Source organism: Eriocheir sinensis, chromosome 13, assembly GCF_024679095.1.
Source record: "Eriocheir sinensis breed Jianghai 21 chromosome 13, ASM2467909v1, whole genome shotgun sequence".
Classification (NCBI taxonomy): domain Eukaryota; kingdom Metazoa; phylum Arthropoda; class Malacostraca; order Decapoda; family Varunidae; genus Eriocheir; species Eriocheir sinensis.
Genome location: NC_066521.1, coordinates 2,927,728 through 2,943,435, shown reverse-complemented (window position 1 = coordinate 2,943,435; position 15,708 = coordinate 2,927,728). Strand labels below are relative to the sequence as shown.

The window sequence follows — 15,708 nt, the reverse complement described above, 5'->3', positions numbered from 1 at the left end:
ATCCTAATTCTTCTGAGCACAATATATATATATATATATATATATATATATATATATATATATATATATATATATATATATATATATATATATATATATATATATATATATATATATATATATATATATATATATATATATATATATATATATATATATATATATATATATATATATATATATATATATATATATATTTGGCCTATGGTACTTGCCTGTTCTTCCCAAGAAACAAGAGGAAAAAAGCTTCCTTGAAGAATTTAGCAGAACCGTTGACGCTTTAACACTGGTGAGTATTACGCTCCGAGAATGTAACGGAAAGCAATATTTGGACAATAAAAGTCATCTCTTTACTATTGGTCATGTTGGAGCTTTGCTCAGCTGCATCACATTGCACTCGTGATTCGGAGAAGTATCTATTCTGTGACGAAAAATATCGTACTAGCAAAAAGACAAATATATATCTATATATACTCAATATTGAAAATATCTTCAACACATTTTTTTGTGTGTTGAGAGATTAATGGAATCTTTTGGTACGGCTGCATGGAACCTTACATCACACCCTCACACATTTTCTCCCTCATTACTTTCTCTCCTCCTTGTTCGGTGAAGAGCTTCCTCCTCCACCCCCTTAAGTCAAGTCGTCGTCAGTGCACCTCTTCCATTACCTTTCACATCGATATTTACAACTCTCGCCAGTGGTTCATCCTTCATTCTAACACTACCGAACCACCGACCTTTGGTGCACCAATCCGACTATAATATCTTCATCGCCAGAAACTCGATCTCTCCATTTGGTACCGGTCATGTATCTCAACACTCCCGTCACAGCTCTTCAGAAGATCATCTGGCTTCGTATTGTCAAGATCCACCCGGCGATTGCGAGTCCAACTCGTGATCAGGCCGAAACACACACACACACACACACACACACACACACACACACACACACACACACACACACACACACACACACACACACACACACACACGTTTGTTTGATTGTATGCAACATACATAAATCATATATATTTGAGGGACAAAACTAAGAAAATGTGGAGGAGAATTGAAAACAGTGAATCATAACATTAACATTGTAGAAAGAATGAATCATAACATTAATACTGTACAACCCAGTAACAAAGTGTTAGCAACCACTGATGTGCTGAGGGGAGTTTGTTGCCGCTGAGCACAATAACCCAACAGCGTCACCACATAATGCAGCGTGGCAGGGAGGGCAGCCGCGCCACCTCTGCCTTCAGCACCACCGCCGTCACCTTCCGCCTCGCCACGTACCCGTGTCTGGGCACCCGGACGACCATCATCATTTTGCATCTCGTACAGCGGCGATTGGACGTCTACGTCATCATCCTCGCCGTCAGTGTCGCTGGCAGGTACGATCCCATTGTGCAGCGGTGCGCCGGCAGGTGTGCTGCTTCGTAGCTCCTCCAGAGTGTCTGGGCTTGGGTCTGTCGCGTGTGGGTAGTCAGCGGACTCTGAGGCGTGCAGGTTGTCCCTTGAAGAGGCGAGGGTTGTCGCTGAGAGGGGCTCTGTGGCAGGGCCCGTGGTGACTGCCGTGTCTGTGGCTGTGGTGGCTGTGGCGTTGTCCATGTCAGCGGTGGCGGGGGTGATGGTGACGTCTGCACAGGCCCGATACTCTGCCCGCCCAGCCCGGCTCATTGTTACGAACTTCCACTGTCAATACAAAGCAAAGAACGCAAAGATTTATTAGAATACATATCTTGACGAATGGGGTCATGTCTCCCTGAGGGCAAGGTATGAATAAAAGATAGTAATAAGAGAGCTATTCCAGTTATTATCAGTAAAGTGGAAATAGATGTACGAATATACGGATTCATTATTAGGCAAAGCTAAAGCTGTTGTTTGTGCTGCGTCTCATTGGCCCTTGAACTGTGGTGGGCGAGAAACAACTACCCAGGGACACGGCAAGTAGGATGTCCAGGTTACCACAAATTGCCTTCCCCAGGACTCCTCAGTTATCCACACAGAGAGGCTGAGCAGCTCGGTGTGTTGCGCACCGGCTGCCCGGGCTAGGACCTGAATCTGGGCCTGAGGATTCATAGCTAGGCCTGCTATCCACTACATCACGGAGGTGCATTAGTTGTTGAATGAGTAAAATTAACACTTGAATAGCATATGGAAGAACTAAAATAGAAAGTTTTGCGCGGTAGAGTTTAAAGGTTAACTTGAAAGATCGTATGCCAGCGACTGGAATCTGTAGTGTTTATGGTGGTGGTGATGGTAGTGTCTATGGTGGTCGTCGTAGTAGTGGTGGTGGTGGTAGTAGTGTTTATGGTGGTGGTGATGGTAGTGTCTATGGTGGTCGTCGTAGAAGTGGTGGTGGTGGTAGTAGTGTTTATGGTGGTGGTGGCGGTGATGGTAGAGTCTATGGTGGTGGTGATGGTGGTGGTGGTGGGAGTGGTGGTGGGTGTAGCGGTAGAGGCGATGGTGCACAGTTAGCGGTGTCGGTGCTGGACTGGACTGGCTCCGTATTCTCAGACGCGTTCGATTCTCACGGCAACTGTATCCAAACGCCACTAAGTAGATCGATTGGGGTTTCATGAGTGTTTTTCCAACGTTCATGGTGCGGAGGCCTTGTCAAACTATCACTAGGACTATAAAACTATCCAAGGAAATACAGATTATCTTCCACGAAAGCCTTACCATATGTGGATGTGTGAGCTCCGAAAGGTTTGGAAATATGGGCCTTGACTTAGGGTCGTATTTTAAAACATCTCGTCTCCCAAGTTCACATATTTGCCAAGGCTTCGTATGAGTTGAGGACATTTCCAGGAGTAGTTTTATGACCCTGGTGGTAGTTTGACTCTTCCTCAGTACCATGAGCCTAGCGAAACACTCATTAGAATTCGATTGATCACTTCTCTGACCTTTAGAAACAGTTGATGTGTGAAGCGAATGTGTCTTACTATACCGGGCGCAGCTTGTGTATATGGCAGCGACGGTAAACATGGGAACACTGTACACACGATCTCCTCCCTTCTGTATTTTCTTTCATGGCAACAGATCAGTGCGTCACATACCTGGAGGACGCAGGCGGGGCAGGACACCCCTTGAGGCAGGCGAAGGACATGTCTGAGCCTGGCAAACTTGTGGCTCACGCTGACGGGGATCTGACTCCTGTCCTGGTCATCCTGAAGGTGGACAAGACTGGTTGGAAACAAAAGACGTGCTACCGGGTGAGATTTTTTTTTGTACAGTAGAGGAAGCAGCTCAAGGGCAATACAAAGACAATGACGCCCACCAGCACTACTCCTGTACAAGAAAGTAGAGTAGAGTGACCAAAAGAGAGGTCAGTGAGGTCAGGATGAGGAAGAAAGATGAGAAGAGGAAAGATGAGGAAAAGGAATAAAAGGGTTGTGGAAAAGAAAGTAGAGTGGCTAAAACAGAGGTCAGTGAGGTCAGGACGAGGAGAGATGAGGAAGAGGAATAAAACGGTTGTAGAAAATAAAATAGAGTGGATAAAAGAGAGAAGAGGCAGAAAGAGGAAACGGAGGAAAATGTAAAAAAATAAGACACAGGAGATGAAGGGGAAGAGAGATGATGATAAGAAAAAAAAGAGATACGGCTTTAGGAGCGGGGAGGAGGAGAAGGAGGAGGAGGAGAGACAAAATATTAAGACAAAGGCAAATGTAGGAGAAGGAAAGAAAAAGGAGATGATGTGAAGAAATGAGACAAATGTAGAAAGATGACAAGGAAGAGGAAGAGGAAGTGAAGAAAAGAGACAGAAGAAAAGATGAAGAGATGAAAAAAAGGATGATGGGAGGAGGAAGAGGAAGAGGAAGATGAGGAAGAGAAGGAAACGGCGAAGGAGAGAAAAAAAGATACGGTTACAGGGACACGAAAGAGGGAAAGAAAGGACCGTATAGAAAGGAAGATGAAAAGCAGTGAACGAGACTCGGAAGGTGAAGCGGAAAGACTGAGGGTCGAATTTTAAGACATTTCATCGCCCAAAAACACATATATGACAAGGCTTTCGTAGGAGTTGTGGGCCTTTCCAGGAGTACTTCTGTGATAGTGTGACCCTTCCTCTGTACCGTGAACCTGTAGAAACACTCATTAGAACCCGACTGACCTCCTCTTTGACCTTTAGAAATAGATAATGTGAAAAGCGAAAGTGTCTCTTGTAATACCGCCCTGAAAGTTGACGAAAGGTGATAAAAAGATGCGGGGAGAGGAGGATGTAGGTGAGGAAGGGATGCGAGAGGAGGAAGCGGAGGAGGAGGAGGAGGAAAATTAGTACCGACGGAGTAGAATGAAAACAGACTAGGTTTCATTAAGTGTTCATATCAGCAAAGCAACATACACCGTGAAAAAATGAGATAAAGTTGGAAAAAAATTACTGTTTAGTGTGAAAATAATGCTCATCAATCATCATTTTGGCAATATTTAGTTTTTGTTTCATCGTTCATATTTCCGGAGTGACGTGTTCCCTTCCATGAGTACACGGCAGCGCGGGTCACCCCTCCCCCGCGTCCACCGGTGGCTCCATGCAATGATTGTCCTGGCGTGTGATCTCCCTTCAGAAGGCACGTTTATCTGTGACATCATGACATTAAGGTCGGTATTATAAGACACTTTCGCTTCTCACATCACCTATTTCTAAAAGTCAAAGCGGGGGTCAGTCGGGTTCTAATGAGTGTTTCTTCAGGTTCATGGTACAGAAGAAGACTCACACTACCACCAGGGTCACAAAACTACCCATGGAAATGCCCACAACTCCTACGAAAGCCTTGTCAAATATGTGTTCTTACGTGGCGATATGTCTTGTAATTTGACCCTAAATTTCTCGGGTTTTTCAAGCTTTCTAACTTATTTCCCATTTTCTCATTCCCTCACTTCGTTTTCTTTCACTATTCCTCTTCCAACTTTCTTGTATAATCTTCTTTTTTTCTCATAATTACCTATTTCGTTCTTTCTCCTTCCCTCTTTCCAATTTCCTTACGATCCCACACGCCGTTTTCTTCATCAATGCGATTTTTTAAGGTATATTGTTTCGTTGATTATAATTTGAAGAGTTAAATTCGCTGCCAGTGTTCAATGCTTTACATAACTCTATACATTTATATATCATATGAAGACTGTAATCGGTGCAATGCTTTATATCACAAGAAAACAATATTCAGATACGATATACAAAAAAAAAGTTTAATTAAGATATACGCACACAGACTGGCGAACAATTCTGTGTCACAAAGGTCGTGGGAGCGGCGTTGCTCTCACCAAGGTCATGACAGCTGCTGCCCCCAGACGTCACGGAGGGACCGCTGCCGCACAAAGGTCACGCCGGTGCTACGGAAAGGTCACGGCGGGGAGAACTACGAAGGTCAAAGGCTCTTATTATTAAGCATCGCGCCTCCCAAGCACACTCATTTGGCAAGGCTGTCGCAGGAGTTTGGGGCATCTCCAGAATAACTTTTAAGATTCTGGAGCTAGTCTGACCCTACTTCTGTGCCTTGAACCTAAAGAAACCCTCATTAGAACCCGACTGATCTCCTTTACGGCCTTTGAAAGTAGTTGACGTGACAGGCGGAAGCGTCTAACAATACCACACAAAGGCTCGTATTATTAATCAAACGTTGCGGGCTTTAGTTACGACCGTTTTTGAAGGTAACAGCGGAGATACATCGGGTTTTCCTGGGTATTTTCCCGTTCATAGTGCAGAAGCCTTCCAAAACTACCGCCAGGATCAAGAAACCACCGATGGAAACCCCTACAACTTCTGCGAGAGCCTTTTTCAATAACTGTACTCAGGTTTTGAAGTTTGATAATATGGGCCAAAGAGTTGAGAAGGAGAGCAGTTTTTAAATACACTAACGGTCGGGTTACACATATGAGGTTCAGCGATACGGTTCATCCCAGATAGTTATCCGCAATGAAACGTATGTCCATCCGCCATCAATTCACACTATACGTAAAGTGACCGGCACGGAACGTATCGTTCCGGACCGACAAAATATTTTTCAATGGTAAACCCATAATATCACACTGCTGCGGACCTGCACGTCTCCGGCGCGGACCTCCACCAGCACTTGCCGGTCGGAATTGTCGGCGATAATATTTTGCAGGTCCGTGCCGGTACGGAACGGTCCGTAGCCGGTCAGTGTTGGATAGTGTGAACACGCTTCCGTCACCCACCGGCACCAGCACAGCAGACAGGCGTGGCCTCGGGGAGCGTACGACCGCATTCTCTCTCTCTCTCTCTCTCTCTCTCTCTCTCTCTCTCTCTCTCTCTCTCTCTCTCTCTCTCTCTCTTAAGCACACAGCCAGCTTTTCTTTCGCTGTTATTGCCTCCCAAAGTGATGTGTTTGTTTTAGTGATGGTGTCCTCAAGTAGATTTAGCAACTCATGAAAGTGATGTCTGGACAGCCTGAAATACTGCTGGAACTTTTGTTCGTCGTCTATCAGTTCTTTGTATAGTGTTGCATATTCTCCCTCTGTTTTCCTTTTCTTTAATGATTTATGTACCCAAAGTCTTTTGTTTTTCTTTTGGAGATTTTCATTTTCCTCTTCTTCCATAAGAAGTGCTATCACTGCCAAGTCATTCTCGAACATGATTAACACAGCTGAGATGTGTCCGGGATAAAGGACAGGATCGTACTGCTGAGAAAGAGACGGTGTGAGCACGGTGTTGACGGTCCATGACGGTCCCGTGCAGGTCCGGGCCGTTTACGTGCTGGTGTAGTGTGAATACACATGCTGGTGCCGGTCAGTTACGGCCCCGTTCAAGTACGGTCACGCGCCGTAAACGTGCTGGTGTAGTGTGAATCGGCCTCTATCCGTAACAGTCCGCACGGAACCGCCAATATTCAATCCGCAGTGAAACGTATCGCTGACCTGCGTATGTGTGACCCCAGCCTAACTCACAACGCTTTGTTTGCGGTGTTGAAGAGCAAGTTAATTCTTGTCATGGCTGGCGTGCAGTGCTTACTTTCTCACTGGGCCTCCCGCTCCTCTGCTCAGGTGAGTGCTGCGTCTCATTACACATTGAAGGCAAGGAGCTGTCATGCCGCAGTGTGTGGGCAGCATGGCGGGTGATGATAATGATGATGATAATAAGGGCAGCATGGCGGGTGATGATAATGATGATGATAATAAGGGCAGCATGGCGGGTGATGATAATGATGATGATGATAAGGGCAGCATGGCGGGTGATGATAATGATGATGATGGTAAAGGCAGCATGGCGGGTGATGATAATGATGATGATGGTAAAGGCAGCATGGCGGGTGATGATAATGATGATGATAATAAAGGCAGCATGGCGGGTGATGATAATGATGATGATAATAAGGGCAGCATGACGGGTGATGATAATGATGATGATAATAAGGGCAGCATGACGGGTGATGATAATGATGATGATAATAAGGGCAGCATGGCGGGTGATGATAATGATGATGATAATAAGGGCAGCATGGCGGGTGATGATAATGATGATGATAATAAGGGCAGCATGGCGGGTGATGATAATGATGATGATAATAAGGGCAGCATGGCGGGTGATGATAATGATGATGATCAGAAGGGCAGCATGGCGGGTGATGATAATGATGATGATAATAAGGGCAGCATGGCGGGTGATGATAATGATGATGATAATAAGGGCAGCATGACGGGTGATGATAATGATGATGATAATAAGGGCAGCATGACGGGTGATGATAATGATGATGATAATAAGGGCAGCATGGCGGGTGATGATAATGATGATGATAATAAAGGCAGCATGGCGGTGATGATAATGATGATGATAATAGGGCAGCATGGCGGGTGATGATAATGATGATGATAATAAGGGCATGATGGCGTGTGATGATAATGATGATGATAATAAGGGCAGCATGGCGGGTGATGATAATGATGATGATAATAAGGGCAGCATGGCGGGTGATGATAATGATGATAATAAGGGCAGCATGACGGGTGATGATAATTATGATGATAATAAGGGCAGCATGGCGGGTGATGATATGATGATGATAAGGGCAGCATGGCGGGTGATGATAATGATGATGATAATAAGGCAGCATGGCGGGTGATGATAATGATGATGATGATAAGGGCAGCATGGCGGGTGATGATAATGATGATGATAATAAGGGCAGCATGGCGGGTGATGATAATGATGATGATACTAAAGGCATGGCGGGTGATGATAATGATGATGATAATAAGGGCATGGCGGGTGATGATACTGATGATGATAATAAGGGCAGCATGACGGGTGATGATAATGATGATGATAATAAAGGCAGCATGACGGGTGATGATAATGACGATGATAATAAGGGCAGCATGGCGGGTGATGATAATGACGATGATAATAAGGGCAGCATGGCGGGTGATGATAATGATGATGATAATAAGGGCAGCATGGCGGGTGATGATAATGATGATGATAATAAGGGCAGCATGGCGGTGATGATAATGATGATGATAATAAGGGCAGCATGGCGGGTGATGATAATGACGATGATAATAAGGGCAGCATGGCGGGTGATGATAATGACGATGATAATAAGGGCAGCATGGCGGGTGATGATAATGATGATGATAATAAGGGCAGCATGGCGGGTGATGATAATGATGATGATAATAAGGGCAGCATGGCGGGTGATGATAATGATGATGATAATAAGGGCAGCATGGCGGGTGATGATAATGACGATGATAATAAGGGCAGCATGGCGGGTGATGATAATGACGATGATAATAAGGGCAGCATGGCGGGTGATGATAATGACGATGATAATAAGGGCAGCATGGCGGGTGATGATAATGACGATGATAATAAGGGCAGCATGGCGGGTGATGATAATGATGATGATAATAAGGGCATGGCGGGTGATGATAATGATGATGATAATAAGGGCAGCATGGCGGTGATGATAATGACGATGATAATAAGGGCAGCATGGCGGGTGATGATGATGATGATAATAATAAGGGCAGCATGGCGGGTGATGATAATGATGATGATAATAAGGGCAGCATGGCGGGTGATGATAATGATGATGATAATAAGGGCAGCATGGCGGGTGATGATAATGATGATGATAATAAGGGCAGCATGGCGGGTGATGATAATGATGATGATTTGTTTGTGTGTGTGTGTGTGTGAGAGAGAGAGAGAGAGAGAGAGAGAGAGAGAGAGAGAGAGAGAGAGAGAGAGAGAGGGCTTACCTGCAGGAGGTGTTTGAAGCACTCGTGGGTCTCTGTGTCCCAGACGCTGAGCCGCGGACACAGGCGGTACTCGAAGTGGCCGGTGCTCGCCGCCGTCACCTCCGCCTCCACCACCGCCGCCTGGGGAAGAGGACGGCTGTTAGTTGGTATTGTTAAACGCTTCCACCTGCCACATCAACTACTTCCAAAGGACAAAAAGGAGATCAACCGAATTTTAACGACTGTGTTTTTAGGTTCATGGCACAGAAGAAGGGTCAGTCTACCACCAGGGTCATAAAATTACCCAAGGAAATGACCCAAACTCTCATGAGAGCCTCGTCAAATATGTGAGATCAGGCATAATAATGTTTATATATATAGCCTTTACGACCCTGACCAACGTTGCTAGATTGTCGTACTCAGCCTCCTATGTTTGCCGATTTCCGACACAAAAACTGCCTCCTCGACCCCAATAACTGCCTTCATATATAGTTATCATTAAAATGGTAAATTATTGGTGTTTTTTGGCAATATCTATGGCTCAGAAACCGGTACATACGAGGCTCTGAGTACGATAGTCTGGCAACGGTGACCCTGACACACACACACACACACACACACACACACAGGCAGAATAACCCAAACCTATAAAGTACCTTCAATCCTGCATGAAACAATTAAAATACAATCTAAGAGGATCCTTTAAGTTTAAAATAATGTCTTGTGAGGCTGAAGTCATGCATATGTGTGGCGCTAAATGTGATGCTTGATATAGCTGTGACGTGTGTTATACTTTATTGTGTGACGGAGATGGCCACTAATGTCATTTTGCATCTGAAACCGCTGTACTCTACTTTTGTTAAGGGTTCCCGATCGCTATTATTGTCATATAGCTCTGAAACCGCTACTCTTCTTTTGTTAAGGGTTCCCGATCGCTATTATTGTCATATAACTCTGAAACCGCTACTCTTCTTTTGTTAAGGGTTCCCGATCGCTATTATTGTCATATAACTCTGAAACCGCTACTCTTCTTTTGTTAAGGGTTCCCGATCGCTATTATTGTCATATAACTCTGAAACCGCTACTCTTCTTTTGTTAAGGGTTCCCGATCGCTATTATTGTCATATAACTCTGAAACCGCTACTCTTCTTTTGTTAAGGGTTCCCGATCGCTATTATTGTCATATAACTCTGGAACCGCTACTCTTCTTTTGTTAAGGGTTCCCGATCGCTATTATTGTCATATAACTCTGAAACCGCTACTCTACTTTTGTTAAGGGTTCCCGATCGCTATTATTGTCATATAACTCTGAAACCGCTACTCTTCTTTTGTTAAGGGTTCCCGATCGCTATTATTGTCATATAACTCTGGAACCGCTACTCTACTTTTGTTAAGGGTTTCCGATCGCTATTATTGTCATATAACTCTGAAACCGCTACTCTACTTTTGTTAAGGGTTCCCGATCGCTATTATTGTCATATAACTCTGAAACCGCTACTCTACTTTTGTTAAGGGTTTCCGATCGCTATTATTGTCATATAACTCTGAAACCGCTACTCTACTTTTGTTAAGGGTTTCCGATCGCTATTATTGTCATATAACTCTGAAACCGCTACTCTTCTTTTGTTAAGGGTTCCCGATCGCTATTATTGTCATATAACTCTGAAACCGCTACTCTACTTTTGTTAAGGGTTCCCGATCGCTATTATTGTCATATAACTCTGAAACCGCTACTCTACTTTTGTTAAGGGTTTCCGATCGCTATTATTGTCATATAACTCTGAAACCGCTACTCTACTTTTGTTAAGGGTTCCCGATCGCTATTATTGTCATATAACTCTGAAACCGCTACTCTTCTTTTGTTAAGGGTTCCCGACCGCTATTAATTATTGTCATATAACTCTGGAACCGCTACTCTTCTTTTGTTAAGGGTTCCCGATCGCTATTATTGTTATATAACTCTGAAACCGCTACTCTACTTTTGTTAAGGGTTCCCGATCGCTATTATTGTCATATAACTCTGGAACCACTTGTTAAGTTTCTCGATCGCTATTATTGTCATATAACTCTGGAACCGCTACTTTCAAAGTTAAGGGTTTGATCGCTATTATTGTCATATAACTCTGGAACCGCTACTCTACTTTGTTAAGGGTTCCCTGATCGCTATTGTTATATAACTCTGAAACCGCTACTCTACTTTTGTTAAGGGTTCCCGATCGCTATTATTGTCATATAACTCTGAAACCGCTACTCTACTTTTGTTAAGGGTTCCCGATCGCTATTATTGTCATATAACTCTGGAACCGCTACTCTACTTTTGTTAACGGTTCTCGATCGCTATTATTGTCATTTTGTATCTGAAACCGTTTCTCTACTTCTATTAAGGGTTATCGCTTTCTTGATTGCAACTATACTCGCCTTATACACAAGTTCGTCTATATAGATGCCCCGCCCTCTTTTCCATACCGACGGGAGCTGCTTGACTGAATGACAGGAGCCTGGAGTTAGGAGTCAGTGGCCCATATTATCAAACTCTTCGATACATTAGTACATCTATTAAAAAGGCTCTCGCAGAAGTTGTAGGTGTTTCCTTGGGTATTTTCCTGACCTTGGCGGAAGTTTTGGAAGGCTTCTGCGCCGTGACTGGGAAAAACACTTATGACAACCCGGCGTATCTTCTCTGTGGCCTCCAAAAATGGTCCCAACAAGATACCGAAACGTTTGATTATACGAGTCAGTCTTACTAGGGAGGGAGGGTGAGGGAGGGGGCGGGGCTTAGGGACCAACTTAAGTGTACTGGGAAAATTCTCGTTATAAGGTCATGGAGGGAGTGAAGCGCTGGGAAAATTCTCGCTATAAGGTCATGAAGTGAGTGAAGTGCCGGGAAAATTCTCGCTATAAGGTCATGACGGGAATGAAGTGCAGGGAAACTTTTCGCCCTAAGGTCATGACGGGAATGAAGAGCCAACAAGATGGCGAGAGTGAAAGCCCATGACTTATTTTCCACTCGTGTGGACTTCGGCATTAAACTTTTGGTGTGGTCTTCCTCCTCGTAGCAAGAATACGTAAGAATACAGGAGGCCCGTCAGTCAACACGAGGTGCCTTCTGAGTTTCTTTACCATCCAAGCAGGATGGCGCCACTATAAACACTTGCCTGCGCTGTAACAGCCTGGGACCAATCATCAGACCCCACCAAGAAAGCCTACCGGCGCCATTGGCGGAGCATAAAAATCAAAAAGAAAAAAAATCCGTCCTCTCCATCCATATATCTGAGTAATCCTCCTTGGAAACTGTAGTATATAATATAAATTAAGGCCACTCACTCACTGCCCAATTAGTATACCAATCAATTACCCATTTCATAAACGAACTCACTAACCTTTAGTAAATCAACTCACTAAATACTATTTATCAGCCAGTCCACTACTACCTTATTTGTAAATTGAGCCCAATACTCAGTACTCTATGTAGTTTTTAATAATATTTATAAACTAACGCACTAACCTGTTACTGAACTGATCCACCACCTAGTCTGTGAACCAATCCACTATCATATTTGTAAGCCAATCTTCTAACACATTGGAAAATCACTCCTCCGCCTTTTTTGTAAGCCACTCCACTATCCTGCTGGTAAACCAATCCACTACTCTACTTGTAAACCAATCCACTACTCTATTTGTAAACAACTCCATTACTCTATTTGTAAACCATCCCACTACTCTATTTGTAAACCAATCCAATACTCTATTTTTAAACCAACCCACTACTCTGTTTGTAAACTAATCCAATACTTTATTTGTAAACCAATCCACTACTCTATTTGTAAACCAATCCAATACTCTATTTGTAAACCAATCCAATACTCTATTTGTAAACCAATCCAATACTCTATTTGTAAACCAATCCAATACTCTATTTGTAAACCAATCCAATACTCTATTTGTAAACCAATCCAATACTCTATTTGTAAACCAATCCAATACTCTATTTGAAAACTAATCCACTACTCTATTTGTAAACCAATCCAATACTCTATTTGTAAACCAACCCACTACTCTATTTGTAAACCAATCCAATACTCTATTTGTAAACCAATCCACTACTCTATTTGAAAACTAGCCCACTACTCTATTTGTAAACTAATCCACTACTCTATTTGTAAACCAATTCAATACTCTATTTGAAAACCAATCCACTACTCTATTTGTAAACCAATCTACTACTCTGTAAACCAACCCACAATTCTATTTATAAACCAACCCACTACTCTACTTGTAAACCAATCCAATACTCTATTTATAAACCAGCCTCTACTCTACTATTACTATACTTGTAAACCAATCCACTACTTGCAAACCAATTCACTATTCTACATGTAAGCCAATTCACTATTCTATTTGTAAACCAACTCACTACTATACATGTAAACCAATCCACTACTCTACATGTAAACCAATCCACTACTTGTAAACCAGCTCACTACTCTACTTGTGAATCAATCCACTACTTAACTCGTAAACCAATCCACTATTCTACTTGTAGACCAATCCGCTAATGCTATTTGTAAATCAATCCACTACTTTACTTGTAAACCAGTCCACTACTCTACTTGTAAACCAGTCCAATACCTTGATTGTAAACCATTCCGCTAATGCTATTTGTAAACCAGTCCACCACCTTGTTTGTAAATCCATCCACTACGCTATTTGTAAACCATTCCACTACCCAACTTATAAACCACTACTCTATTTGTAAACCAATCCTCTACTCTCTTGGTAAACCAAAACATGAACAAGGCCAGCGCTGCCCAAGGCTGCTCCTGCACTCCGAGTCACCTGTCCCTGCGTGAAGGTGCGGACGATGGTGCCGCGGCCGTACCTGCCCCGCGTCTCGTGGGGGCGCGGCACGGGCTCGTCCCAGGGGTCGCCACACACGCCGCAACGCCCTCTGTTCTTTCTCCACTGGCGCACAAAGCCTCCGCAGTCCACACGGTCGTCGCTGCCAGATATGCACACACAGATACACATTAGACTCGTGACTGGTGGAAGGAATACCTCTAAAGGTTAATGGTCATACAACTGCACCACATTACAAAAAGGAACTTCCTCGATCCTCACTTGAATTCGACAGGGTTGACGAAGCCAAACCTCCACATGGAGGCTCGGGAGGGCGGGTCCACCAGCCTGCCCCTCCCCTGACAGCCGGGGATCAAGCACCACTCAAGGAGGGGGAGCACGCAGTAGAGCCACGCCGCGCCGGCCCCGGGGTGGCTCCGCGGCCTCAACACGCACCCCAGCAACAGCACGGCGCACACAGCCCCGGGGAGGGTGGTGCCGTCGCCCAGGGCGTGCCCAAGCTCACTCATGCTTGAAGTCGCTCAGTGAGGGCAACAGCTGCATATTGGTCACATAGTAGGAACCGCCGCTGCGTGCCACACGACGCACTCTTAACTCACTGTTTGGCTGCGAGGGAGCTCACGATCAGGTTCACTTCATTCAATCCCGTTAGTTCGGAAAGTTTTCCCACTGCTCGGTGTTGGATTCCTTTTGTCATCCCGCGAGGCAGTGTGCCCTTCTGAAGAAAGAGGTGGCCAGGGGATGCCGCCTGCCTGTCTGCTGAGTGTGGTTCGTGTCGGCCTTTGTGTGTGTGTCACTCACTCGGTCGCCGCCAACGCCGCCAACCTGCTACCGGTGCCGACGCCACTAACCACCACCAGCCGCCGCGGCAGCTCGTCTCCCACTGACTGCCTGCTTCAGACCAGTGCTTCCTGTCACACTTCCCGTCACACACACACACACACACACACACACACACACACAGGGCACCTCCGGGTCGTAGTTAAGGTGGCAAAGACCGGGTAACCTTCTAACGGAAGCCAGTGCGTGCTGGTGGTGGGGCGGCCCCGGCGGGGGTGGCGTGTTACACTGACCTGAATGGCTCGGGGCCTCGTCTGCCTCGTGTGGTGCTGGGGTCGATGTTCCCCCCACGACACGCAAGGCACAAGGTTGACGGCAGCGGTTAGCAATGAAGTAAATCGACATTATTCCTTCGTTCTTACAGCGGATTTATTAACCCTCCTGTGCACTGGCGCCTTGCAGTCATGACATGTTCTATATAGTATGTGTATGGTATAGTGATGTGTGTGTGTGTGTGTGTGTGTGTGTGTGTGTGTGTGTGTGTGTGTGTGTCATCGATTGTTCGTTCGTTCATGGAACAGATCATGAATATTTAAGAAGCCATGGCGGCGTGGCTGTCCAAGGGGCGTCCTCTGTAGACCCGACCTGGAAACAGTCGTTGTTGTCTCCCAGCAATAATGGCCTTCTTCCTCCACCCATCTTACTCCTCGAACCCCCTGCCTCCGCCTTAAGAGAGAGAGAGAGAGAGAGAGAGAGAGAGAGAGAGAGAGAGAGAGAGTAAAGGAGTGGATGGGTGTGTTCCTGGGGTTCATTACTTGGGTGTAGTGTTGTGTGAATTCAAGGCGGGGGATTATACGAGGAAAA

The 15,708-nt window shown here is 44.9% G+C and overlaps 1 protein-coding gene across 1 annotated transcript; it reads right to left on the bottom strand.

Moving 5' to 3' along the window:
• Positions 1 to 349: 349 nt before the first annotated feature.
• Positions 350 to 15,274, bottom strand: LOC126997873 (uncharacterized). The gene is made up of 5 exons (XM_050859086.1): positions 14,326 to 15,274; positions 14,044 to 14,206; positions 9,229 to 9,348; positions 3,066 to 3,176; positions 350 to 1,698 (listed from the first exon to the last, which is right to left on the bottom strand). Exons 1-5 carry the CDS (start codon positions 14,571 to 14,573, stop codon positions 1,114 to 1,116), a joined length of 1,227 nt encoding a protein of 408 aa, XP_050715043.1. The 5' UTR covers positions 14,574 to 15,274; the 3' UTR covers positions 350 to 1,113.
• Positions 15,275 to 15,708: the final 434 nt, after the last annotated feature.